The sequence below is a fragment of the Pleurodeles waltl genome, chromosome 6 (genome assembly GCF_031143425.1).
Source record: "Pleurodeles waltl isolate 20211129_DDA chromosome 6, aPleWal1.hap1.20221129, whole genome shotgun sequence".
NCBI classification, from domain to species: domain Eukaryota; kingdom Metazoa; phylum Chordata; class Amphibia; order Caudata; family Salamandridae; genus Pleurodeles; species Pleurodeles waltl.
Window position 1 is genome coordinate 98,793,042 of NC_090445.1, and position 12,980 is coordinate 98,806,021.

The 12,980-nt window shown below is 44.9% G+C and overlaps 1 protein-coding gene across 1 annotated transcript in view; it reads right to left on the reverse strand.

The window, feature by feature from the left end:
- Positions 1–4,249: 4,249 nt before the first annotated feature.
- The window catches only part of ERBB2 (erb-b2 receptor tyrosine kinase 2), a 245,972-nt gene continuing 237,241 nt past the window's right edge, over positions 4,250–12,980 (reverse strand). Inside the window, exons 26-27 of the mRNA XM_069237437.1 lie at positions 11,811–12,096; positions 4,250–7,961 (exon numbers count right to left, since the gene is read on the reverse strand). Of these exons, the coding sequence (XP_069093538.1) occupies positions 7,591–7,961; positions 11,811–12,096 (657 nt within the window). The 3' untranslated portion in view covers positions 4,250–7,590. The remainder of the gene's footprint in view (positions 7,962–11,810; positions 12,097–12,980) is intronic.

Sequence of the window (12,980 nt, forward strand, 5' to 3'; positions counted from 1 at the left end):
GAGGCTCTAAATTCTATCTGGCTAGGAGACTTATTAGAGAAGGCACAAGAAAGGTGTGTGTTAAAAACTATTATAAGTCAACATATGTAAAACAGTCTTCAGCAGAGACCGGCTATTATTAACATCACAGTCACTCATACTGTTCCAGTACGGCAGACAACATCATTGTAAGTCCGGTAGGACCGGATCCAGGCCAGAGTTACAGGATAATCATATACTACATAAATAGGTTACATCTAAATTAATTGTCTGTAAATTTATCTTTCATCAATATCCGGAAACTCTGGCAGGGATCCAGTGACACAGGACGTGCAATGGAAGCCTGTGCAGCACAGTGTCCTAATCCTACCAAGGCCGCAGGGTCTCAACAAAGAAACCTGAAAAACCCCACTCTTGGTTTGTTCAAAACACTGAGAACTACTGTTGCCAGAGGCAGTAACTGAAAACAGGATTTTGTGGCTGCACCCAGAAGTAGGCCTGTACATTGGGGCAAACCAGCTGCAATCAAAGCAACTGAAATGCATCCAGAGACAGGCAGAACCTGCTCACATGCAGGTGGACTGCAACCAGAAGCAGGCAGCCTATATAAAGGGAAGAATGCACTGTAAGCAGAGATATGCAGGCTGTAATAGGCAGGTGGGTGGTATATAGAGACTGGTGAAATGCAGCAAGAGAGCAGCATATGAAGCCATAGATGGGGTTACGGTTGCTGAACCCAAAAACAGGTGTGCTGTATACAGAAACAGGCTTATTATACTCAGATGCAGACAAGCTGTATCCAGAGGTAGCTAGGTTCAGGTAGGCTGTAGCCTGAGACAAGTGGACTGTAACCAGTGAGAGGAAGGGCCTTTTGAGAAGTTTCCAGGGGATGCATTGTCTAATTAGCACTGCAGAGGTTCAGAGGAGAATCCAACTGGAGTGGGCCACAAAAGTAACCAGCAGAGTGGAGGTATCCACTGGAAGCGGGGACAACAGAGGAGAAGAGGATTCCAATGGGGAGAAGAGTCATCGACTGAGGAGAGAAGATGACCACAGGGGATAAGGAGAGGGATGCACTGGGTAGGGAAAGGATCAATAGAGGAGAGACCACATTGACTGAAGATACAGGAGAGGGTATGGCATAGGAATGATGGATTTGAGGGGTAAACACAGCAGAGGATGTTACAGGGAAGTACAGACAGCTACTGGAGAGAGGAGGAATCAAGTGGGGAAAGGCCTGATCTGCAAGGAGGTCGGAGAACAACAGTGGAGAGGGAGAATCCACAGGTCTACACGCCAGCGGCTCATTTACAGTCTTTGTTATGTACATATTTAGGCAAATTTATTCTGAACAAAGTGCAAAATATTTCCCCACCAGTGTATCAGTTGTATTGGTTTGAAACCGCAGGCACTTGTCTCTTTCTTCAACATCTTTAGCTGATACCCCAGCCGGGTCCTGCAGTTTTACTCTCTTACTGTGTTTTTCCTGCTTTATACCCTGAAACACTTTTCAAAATTGGTAACAATTATAGACTGTAATTGCTTTTTCTTGCGCCCATTACCTTTGCGCTACAGTTAAATTACAGTTCAAATACTACGCTGTCACAATCCAGAATAAGAATATATTTTCTGAACATGGGAGAATTTGGAAGACTCATGCCTTCGGTAGGTAACTTGCAGTCCCAGGTCAGGTTTGGTGAGGAAGCACTTCAGATCTGTTATCCCCTCACCTCCATGCTAAACCATTCCATTCTTAATACATTAATATGTTAACAGCCAGAGCCAGTAAAATGATTTCTGTTATTTTACCAAGCAGGTAACAATCATGTCTTTCTGCCTTTGTTTTGGAAGCTCAGAATACAATTGTTTTATGTACCGATTTTGCGGCTTTCACAGTGAGCCGATCCTCTGCTGGTAGTCATGACAAATGACTTAAAAATGGTGTGAAATGCCTGAATTTACCAGACTTATTACAGCTGTAGAACCTACAGACTGTATTTTTGGGGGACTCAAACTTTGATTAAATAGTTGCTCACACCCATCATTTAGTACACCAAGAGCACTTTATGGGGGTCATTTTGACCTTGGCGGACGGCGGAGGCCGTCCGCCAAGGTACCGCCGCTGAATGACCGCACCGCGGTCAAAAGACCGCGGCGGCCATTCAGACATTTCCTCTGGGCCGGCGGGCGCTCTCCAAAAGAGCGCCCGCCGGCCCAGAGGAAATGCCCCTGCAACGAGGATTCTGAGCCGGCGTAGTTGCAGGGGTGCGACGGGTGCAGTTGCACCCGTCACATATTTCAGTGTCTGCTTAGCAGACACTGAAATACTTTGCGGGGCCCTCTTACGGGGGCCCCTGCAGTGCCCATGCCATGGGCATGGGCACTGCAGGGGCCCCCAGGGGCCCCGCGGCACCCCCTACCGCCATCCTGTTCCTGGCGGGAAACCCACCAGGAACAGGATGGCGGTAGGGGGTGTCAGAATCCCCATGGCTGCGGAGCGCGCTCCGCAGCCATGGAGGATTCACAAGGGCAGTGGTAAACCGGCGGGAGACCGCCGGTTTACCCTTTCTGGCCGCGGCTGAACCGCCGCGGTCAGAATGCCCTCGGGAGCACCACCAGCCTGTTGGCGGTGCTCCCGTGGTCGGTGACCCTCGCGGTCACCGGCCGCCAGGGTCAGAATGACCCCCTATGTCTTTTATATGTATTTTTTGTATACTAAGGCAGTGGTTCCCAACCTTTTGACTTCTGTGGACTCCCACTTTATCAATACTGGAACCAGGGGACCCCCCGCTGAATCATTATTGGAATCCAGGGACCCCCTACTGAGTCATTTCTGAAAGCTGGGGAATCTGTAAGTGTTATTTAATTTTCTCAGCAGTCCGGGACCCCCAGAGGAGGCTTCGCGGACCCTGCAGGGGTCACCGGAGCACAGGTTGGGAACCACTGTACTAAGGGTTTGTCTACAGTTTGTGGGTGATTCACGCATTATCATTTTTTATCTGTCCCAAGTCCCAGAATCTTCGCCTGAGGACTGGAATCTAATGCTGCTTTCCATTAACACGGTCTTGGTTGGCTTAAGGCTCAATTAAGAGTACAGAGAAAAGGGCAGAAACCGCAAGTACTATGCAGAACATAATACTTTTGGAGAAGTTATGATGAAAAAATAAGAAAGAACACCAATGCAGAATTTTTCCTACTTATGTGGTTCTCAGTAACTGTATAGAAAACTTTTGACACATTTATCAGAATCCACACTTGGTGACGTCCAAGACCACTGAAACTATGTGATTATGCTGCTGCTGCGTTTTTTGCATAAATATGAATTTGTTGCATAATTCACCATATGTTGCATAACTGGCAGATTTCAACCCAAAAAGTTTGTTACTACTTTAAACGGAACAAACTGGTCAAAAGTTACTAAAAATATGGCATCAGGTGTTGCTGTGCATCAGAAAGCACTTTCCAAATATTGACTATTCACCTTTCGGTTGCGTATTGCTGTATTTTGGTGTTAAAGTAGTACTTATAAGGTGTCCAGAGAATGTTAAGTGCGTAAAGATGGTATAATTATGAACTATCACAATATAAACAGCATTATGGAGCATAATTTGCACTTTCTTACCACATAATTGAGTAAACCCTACCACATAATTTGGTCTTCCCTTGCTTCATACTTCCAGTGGCCCTGGTGGTTAGGGGTGGGCGAAAATTCTGCTTCGCCGGCAGAGTTTGCGGCATTTTGCCCGTGTTCCAGCTAAACTCTGCCAACCGTGGCGTGGTGGAGTTTTATCTCACACGCGGCTCACCAACGTTAAGTTGGCAAGCAAGAATTTGAGTTCTCTAGCATGATTTTTAGATGCTAGAACGCTTCCCAGCTAGATTTCTCAAAGCGGGCAGTCGCAGCAGGTCGTGACCGTTCACGCTGAGAAAGCTGCCACTCAAGTAGAAAATCTACTGGAGCGGCAGAAAGAAGTAGTACCCTCTGGAGCGCCCCGTGGTGCCATGCACGCTGATTTTACAGAGTGAAAGAGGCTTCCGGCAATAAAAATCAGCACAACGTGCCCGATTCTGCCCGCTAGCAGAAATCCGCTGACTCTCGTGGTGTTTTTGTGTAACTTCGTGGTATTCCGTGGAGGCGAGTTCCACCCAGGCCTACTGGTGATGGCTTATCATAGACAATTATTGGGATTGAGTGGAGAAATCTTTTTCGTTCTACCATGATGGAAGCCAGGAGGTAACATTCTTGCCAAATCTTGGATGTACAAATGTGTTGTTAGCTGTGAAGATGTTTATTTTTTTGTTTATCTTTGCTAAGAGTTTAGTATGCACAGTTTAAAGTAAATTAAATGATCGATGCTAAAATGCGGGTTGACTCTGTATTTTACAGATGGATTAAAATCCCAGTCGGCCAAGTCAGTCATTTCATCTTCTGAAATCGACAAAATATTTACCATTGGGTTCATTAATAGAAGCATCTGTTGTCCAGACAGCAGTAATCAGTGATGTATGAAAAAAACGTATTAATAGTTAGAGATGTCCGGTATTACTGGACCACTGTTAGGGATGGCCTTTTGTCTGATTGCTATCCAGTGCTGACATGAACTGTTTGGACGGAAACGTTAAGACAAAAAATACATGATAATAGTGATTGATAAGTGAAGCTGGAGACAAGATGAGAGTCTCTGTGAAGCCCACTTTTAGAGTGAACTGATTTTAGGCACTGTTGTAGCGAAAATGAAGGAAGCGGGTTTAGAGAGGATGGCGTCTCTGGCTCTTTTAGCTGCATTATGTCTTGTGTACTATTCTCATTTTGAGGATGCTATGTAGATATTGTAGATATTGATGCTGTTAATTATTATCTATCCATCCACTGCTTGTGAAAATAATGTTGGCGTGTGGTCTCTTATTCAGGTAGAGTAAATAGAGGTCTTACTTGGCATATTTCTATCCAACTCCCACAACATCAATTGGCAGCCACAATTGCCAGTGTAAGATCTTAATGCATGATTGAGAGTGGTAGTCAGGTCTGTTGTGTGTTGTTTTGGTTTTTATGTTGGATTGTTTTTAGTTTGCACTTAACATCGTGTTTTATGTAAAGTGCTGTAACACCAGATAAAGTCTGCAATGGGGGTGGACACTGAGCTAACACAACCTTTAAACAAATGGGTTATAGATTCTGCCATGCCACTTTACAGGTCCCTGTGTCCGGTGCTTGTGCATGCAGGTGGCACGGATGAAATTAGAATTGAACTATTCAGAACTATGGCCCTATGGATCATTCATTCAACATGTCCTATCAATAGAGTCACATATTGTGTGTAGCACTGGAAGACACATCCAAGATTTGGTCCAGTCTCTTTGATTTATTTATTGATCTGTAAGAGTTTTAGGTTTCTAAGCCATTTCGGCACACTTTCTGATTAGACTTAGAGTGTTATGTTTGTCCTCTTGGTGTAATTAGTTTATTACTGTTAATACTTGAAAGAGTACTAGATATCTAGAGCAAGTTAAAACTTACTGGATGAGTTTGATTTTCAGTACAATATTGTTCAAGTGTATGCAAGGTTGTGGTGTTTGTAGTGTTGTCCTTTAACATTAACTTGCAGGCAAGAGCGTTCAAAGTTATTTTAGGGAGGATTAGAAAGATGCTTTACTTGGATGGAGTTCTTGAATATTTCATCCTGGTTTGCCAGTGGCAGCTGCATTTGACCCAAGCAGACTCACCAACCAAGACCGTCATAGCAACTAAGCCAATTAAAGTTATTTTGGCAGGCTTCTTTTTAACATTATCTAAATGTAGATAGGCTAGTGGTTTCAGGATCTCTATGGGTATTCTTGCCAAAAGGTTGACCTCCTTACCAACTATAAATTGGAAATGAGATGCAGCCGATATTTAGCGTCCGGAATTAGGCAACTGTGTCTCCAGTATTTCAAAGTGTATCTATGTCAAAATACAGAAGATACAGCCACTGCTTCCTGCACCATACACCACACTGTCACGCCTAAAGCGTGTACATATGGTGCGCAAAGGTGACTTCACTCTGGGTTAGTTTGAGTAGGCCCCCGTCAGAAACCGTAGTTACTGGGACAATAACACCCTGCTTATAACTTTTGTGCTAATACTGGGTGCAAACTGCATAACCACTGTTACTATTAACAGAAGGTGCAGTAATTTGCAGATCTTGGAATGAGGGATGTGTTAATTATGTGCGTTTTTGAATTAAAATTAGCGTTGTTGTTGTGATCAGGGCTTAATACCCCACTATGTGAGATGTGACTTGTCCACTCAATTATTCAGAGAGTGCATGGAAAGAATTTTGAGTGCTAAAGGAAATTTACAACTACTTTAAAATTGCAAACGATACTTACTCGAATAGCTCACGTTGCCCCTGAAAATTAAAAAGTTACATACATTCCCTTAAAAAATACAGTCTCTTTACAGAACCTTTCCCTCCAAATAGCCTCGGTCAGTATTTTCCTCTTACAAATTTAAATACTGGCCTGAGCCTTGCTCAATTAAACAATGCAGCCATCCACTGCCTGGGCACCTCTTCTTCTTTTGCCTGACCCCAATTCCTGTGCCACATTGAGATGCTCCACTTCGTGTGCCGAAGAGCTAATCCCTCATCATTCCCATGGGTGCTTCGACGAGCCTTGTGCACACCCCCCTCCTACCCATCTCCCTATGTGGGTGTCTCTCAGGGTACCAGACTAACCTGTCTGGCTCGGGCTGGAGAACGCGTGGTCATCAGAAGGCACTTTGTGTCATAAATCGTTGGTGGACTGGATCCCAGTGAAAGTTGGGTCCAGAAGTCAAGGTACTTTTTAAAGTCTCTATGATTCAAGCATGTTTTGAGTTCTCTACATCCCGGATAGTAGCTCCGCAGAAAGGATCACTAGCGCCTTACTTTATGTCAATAGCCCCGCAGCCAGTGGTGATTGGGAACTTTAACATCACCAGTGATTGGCACTATCACGCTTAACTATTGACACCCTTTACCAAAGGCTCTCAAAAGGCTACAATCCCTCCTCCCTGAGCATGAAGGGGAGGCAGAGGACTGCATTTTTACTCCCTACAAGATTTTAGTCTGAGCCCTTTTTCCCTGCTAAGCTGGATGTACTTCTTGGATCACTTGTCGCGTAATTCACAAATGGATTTGCTAATTGCCCCCATTCTGAGATATCCAAAATAACTGGAGTATTAAAGTGCAATGCCCAAGTCTATGTTTTTGCTCTTGGCTTGCTGCAAAATGCCCACATAGATCGGAGTGAACCCATGCAATCACAAACCTCCATTCCACAGCCAAAGACTTTCAAGACTGGCCTGTGCTAGTGAGACTACTAGCATCAAAGTTAAAAGAGAAAAAAAAAGGGGAGCCACTCCGCAACAAACACAGAAGCCACTCCACCTTGCCACACCACTTAGTGAGCTTTGAGGCATTTGAAGAAATGTCCTGTTCCACCATGGGCCCTTGTAGTGCTCCAAGCTTGGTAGAGAATGTACAGAAGTACATAGTGTTATGCTACACATTCAAGCTGCCGTTGCATTCTGAATACTTTGTTAAACCTCACGTTAGCTTTAAGGAAATACCACCAGGCGTCATTTTGTCCTTAAGTAGAGACATCATTTGGAAAGCTGAGGGACTCAGCCAGTCCAAGGTACTCTGGATTCTCTGCTGTGGGTGTGGTGAACCCATTGGCGGCGGCACCATCATCTCGATTGCCCTTGGTGACAGGTTCCTGGTCCCAATAGTATAGGTTGTCAAACGCCTGTGCCTGGGGGCTCGGCATGGGTCGGCTATGTGGGATCAGGTACTCAGGGTTGTCCATAGCACTGCTGAATCCCAAAGGAACGATATCCCTGGGCTCCCTAACAAGGCCATTTTTACCAAGCAGTCCCTTCTGCTTCTCCAGGGTTGACACAGAGGGTTTTTGATATCGACCTGGAAACAGTGCCACTGCTTCATGCTGGTTCACATATTCTGAAAAGATAAAGAAAAGAGGGTATTAAAAGCAATTTGGTTGATGGTTCATAACCTTAATGGGTTCACCCAAATGGCCTATTGTGTTTGATTGTTTTGAAATTCAAGTATTGAACACACTTTTAACTTACCTACACCTCTGGAATTCACTTGCTGGACCTGGCTGACCCCATCCTGTACTAATACCTCCTATGTTTTTAAGGCGAGAAGAGTTATGCTATATTATGTGTATTTGTAAAGCGCGTTTTCATCCAGTGAGGGTACCTGGGTGCCCAGTAGGTGTGTCTGGCTAACCATGCCCATGCTAGGTTGGTTAACTGAAAAGCCGGGTCTTCGGCTTCTTGCAGAATTAAAGAGAGGAGGAGGCTCTGATGTGGAGTGGGAGGCCATTACATGCTTTAAGACCGATGTAAGGGAACGCCCATTCTCCTGATCTGGTTATATGTATGCGTGGGATGTGTGTAAGCAGGAGTCCTGCGGAGTCGAGGTGTCTGGGTGGTTGGTGGAAGAAGATGCAACTGTTCAGGTAGGTTAGGCCTATGTTGTGTGGTGCTTTGAATGTGTGTGAGAAGTATGTGTAGCAGGAGGCAGTGGAGCTCCCGGTGGTGTGGTGTGATGTGAGTTCTGGATGGTTTGTAGTTTTCTAGTGAGTTGCTTGGTGATCCTGGTGAACAGGGTTTTCCTATAGTCCAATTTGCTGGTGACTAGGGAGTGAGTGACAGTTTTTGTGGTGTTGTTTGGGAGCCATTTGAAAATTGTCTTCAGCATCTTCAGGGTGTGGAAGCTGGATGCAGAGATGGTATTGACTTGTGTGATCATGTTCAGTTTGCTGTTGATGATTATTCCAAGGTTTCTAGTGTGGGTGCTGGGTGTGGGTCCAGGTTCGACCAGCCACCACTTGGAGTCTCATGGACTTGCCAAAGATCACTATTTCTATGAGGTCAGTGTTCAGATTGGAACAGTTAGTGACTTTGGTCATGCAGGCGGTGAACATGTTTCTTGTGCTAGGGGTGTTATCAGAGCGGGAGAGCATGAGTTGTATCTCATCAGCGTAGGAGACAATGTTGATATCATATGCGTGGATGAGGTTAGCCTGAGGGATCATGTATGCGTTGAGGTTGGTGGGTCTGAGCAATGAACCTTGTGGCACTTCACAAATGAGTTTGCGGACTTCCGATGAGTAAGGTGCCAGGCTGACAGCTTGTGTTTCATTCGTTAAGGAGAAGCTTCTGTCAAAGATCATGCAGCTGTCATCTGTGGCACAATAATTGTTGTTTATGGACTCTTGTGGGGCCTAAATTCGTGCTGCATGGTGTCGAGGAGCTGGTGGTTGCTGAGGTGGTTGGTGAGACATCTGTTGATTAGTTTCTCTAAGACCTTTCCCATGTATGGTAGGAGGTACATCGGTCTGTAGTTAGAAAGTGTGGCTGGGTCAGTAGATGGTTTCTTGAGCTGGATCATGATGGTAGGATGTTTACAGGTATCCAGGAACGTGGCTGAGTTGATGGAGGCATTGAGGATGGGTGCTTCGATGATCAGTAGGAGTCCTTTGATGAAGACCTAGTGGGGGCAAGGGTAAGATGAGGTCCCTGAATGAATGGCCTTTATGGTAGCAGCGATTTCAACAGGTCACAAAGTAAGAAGTTGTTCTTCGGCTGTGATGGAATGGTGATGGGTTCTGGTTGAGGGTCAGAGATGCTGTACATGGAGGTGATTTTGAGGAATTCCAAGAGCTCATTGCAAAAGTCTTGTGAGGTGGTGATGTTGGTGGAGGTGACAGGAGGCACTGTGAAATCTTTGATGATGGCAAAGCTTTCCTTGCTGCTGTTAGTGCTGGCGTCGATGCAATCTGCAACAGCTGTGAGTTTGGTGTTCCATATCGTCTGGTCGTAGTGTCTTAGAGCTAATTGCAAATGTCTTTTCTGTGGTGTCTTAACTAGTTCTTCATTTACACGCCAATTGCGATCATTGGTATTTCTTCAGTCTGAGTCCCTCTGTGTAACAACTGGTCTGTGTTAGGACTCTTGCCATTTGGTTGTGCTTGAGGGGAACCAGGATGTCAGCACATTCAGTGATCCAGCTGTTGAGGTTTTGATTGCTTTCAGTAAGAGTGAGCCTTCACACATTAAAATGCTGCTAAAGAGTTACCTTTTTCTTCGAAAGCATCAGATGATAAGTATTTTGGAAATTGCAATAGGGAAAGTGGGTACATAAAAAAAAAAAGTCAACAAGTGCCCATGACTGAGTGTGAGTGAGATATAGCTATATCAGTAAGATGAATCTGCCCTTTGTTCTCGAGTCCAATAACACAGAAACCTGTGAGTAGTGTAACATTATTACGACTTATTAGAGCATGTATTAGAATGCTGCACTGTGTTTTGGGAGTATGTGGCAGGTGTGGAATGGCCATGCATTCTCTAGTGAATATTCCCGAGACACTGCGGTAGTGTCTTTCCTCTTCAAGTTATCATTTTCTATTGTTGCTTGTGAGAGGATAGGGCACTACTAATAAGGAAGATTTGTTGTGCTCCTTCTAATACCTCTCGTGGCCACTACTGCCATTGCTCCACTTAGGCCAGAGCAGCTTGATGCAGCTCTGGCTTTACCCCGAGTTAAGTACAAAAGGACACTTTGACATTACAGAACAAGTGTATTTAGGGTTGGGTTAGAATCAGGCCCTATTATAGGAAAGAAAGCTATTACTAATTCCGTTTGAAAGACTAAGGGCCTGATTACAACTTTGGAGGAGGTGTTAATCCGTCCCAAAAGTGACGGTAAAGTGACGGATATACCACCATCCGTATTACGAGTCCATTATATCCTATGGAACTCGTAATACGGCTGGTGGTATATCCGTCACATTTGGGACGGATTAACACCTCCTCCAAAGTTGTAATCAGGCCCTAAATATTTAAATCTAAAGATGATGATGCAGAATTAAGGACCTCATTTTGAGTTTGACAGACAGGGCACTTGTCAAAAATGAGTACCCTACCTGCCAAATTGACCCTCTATTTGAGTTGGGCGGACTATCATTTTTTCAACCGTAGTACCCCCGCTGGCTGTGCCAGTGGAAACTCTACACCAATCGGGCTGTCAATGTAGGTACATCAGACCAGCCACATCTAGTCTGATGTGTTTTTTTTCCACACTTAAGGGCCGCCAGGTATGCACAAAAAATGTAAAAATGGCCCCACGCCCTGGGAGAAAACTCACGAGGTCCTTAAGTTTCTTTTTTTTTTTTTTAAAAACTTGCTTCGGGAGTTTGTTCTGACAAACCAAATTGTTTGCTGAGCAGTCGTCTATAAGTAGGTGGCCGCTAAGCAAACTTTAAATGTCTTCAAAGAAGTCGCCGTGGCAGCACCTCTACTGAAGGCACAGAGATGTCCGCAGGATTGGCAAAGGTCTCAAAATAATGGTGTGCAGCAGCCTGGCCACAGCAGTGGAGGAAATGATCACCGTCCATACTGAAAATCAAGCCCTAAGACTGTAGTTTATTCTCTCTTTTAGTCTCATGTTTTCCCCTTCATTCTCCGCTCTCATTTTTCTCTTTCCCTTCTTGTGTCCTATCCATGCCCCTCTGTTAATTATGCTTTGTGTGGTGGATTTGGCCATGCATAACAAGACTCTTGGGCCAATATTTATACTTTTTCAGCGCCGCATTTGCGTCATTTTTTTACGCACAAACAGCGCCAACTTGCATAATACAATTGTATTTTGTAAGTTTGCGCCGTTTTTGCCTCAAAAAGCGGCGCAAATGCGGCGCTAAAGAAGTATAAATATGCCCCTTAGTTCAACCGGTCATCGGCCACTTGACCATAAACTGCAGGACTGGCAGAGCACTCATACCTGGAGACTGGTTACGAGATGGCAGGGAAGGAGCCCCATCAGTTTCCAGCCCATCAGTCTCATCGCTGAAAGGGCTGGTAGGGTCCTTGCTGTACCTCTGCAGGGTGCTGTTCTCTCGTGGTAGAGGGGGCCCCAGCAGGGCAGTTGGACTCGTCACGTAATCTCCATCAGCAAATACATCTGAACCTGCACCTTCAGAGGTCTGCGACAGAGCCAGGCCCAGATACGGGCACTCAGGAGACTCTGCAGTCAGCCCTTGGTCTGCTGGGGGAGCGTCGGTAGCACTCTGGATAAAGGAACAGAACGAACGATCAGACTTAAGGGGAAGCATGACAATCTTCAAGATATATAAGCAACAAATGGATGACAAGTCATGTTATTATTTGTTTAAAAAAGTAGGACATAGATGGAGAGGAAACAAATGCAATGTTCATAAAATATGTATTGGCTAGCTAAACTGTTCCCGTTACATCTTCCACAATAGTCTGGAGGTAGCACATTCTCTTGAAGGACACTGACCCGTGGGACTATGAGGGAAGCGCTTGACATTTATTGAGCTATGGTAGGATTGGGGCTGCTCCTGAACTGTGAGGACATTGTGTTGCTGTTTTGGGGGTGCTACTTACCTTTGTAGAAAGAATTCTGCTACAGTGGTTTATGGGTGCTAGCTACATCTAAGGACATCGTACTACAGCACCTTAAACCCATCCTTTACCATGAAAGTTTCTGAGCTATTGTGGTTTGCACCGCCCCTTACCTTTGCAGATGAGTTTCTGTTACACTAGATTGTGATGTGCAAGCTCTTTACCTTACAAGATACATAACTATAGTAGTTTGTGGAATGCTCCTTTCCTATGCAAAGGAGATTTGGATGGAATTATCTGGGTTGCTCGTTACATATAAGCACCTTATGCACTTGTAGTATCAGACTGGGCTTCAACTTGGAACATACTGAAGTAATAGGGGGTTGCCCCTTACCTTTCAGAATAACCTTCAGATACATCCGATTAAGGGCTGCTCCTTACCTTTGAGAACATTATGTTGTTGCTGGGCCACCCCATACCTTTCTGCAGGACATTTTACCAGTGGTAGTTTAGGAGCTTTCCTTACATCTAAGCATATTAAGACTGCCCATCACCTTGAAAGCTACTGAGATGCGATAGTTAGGAT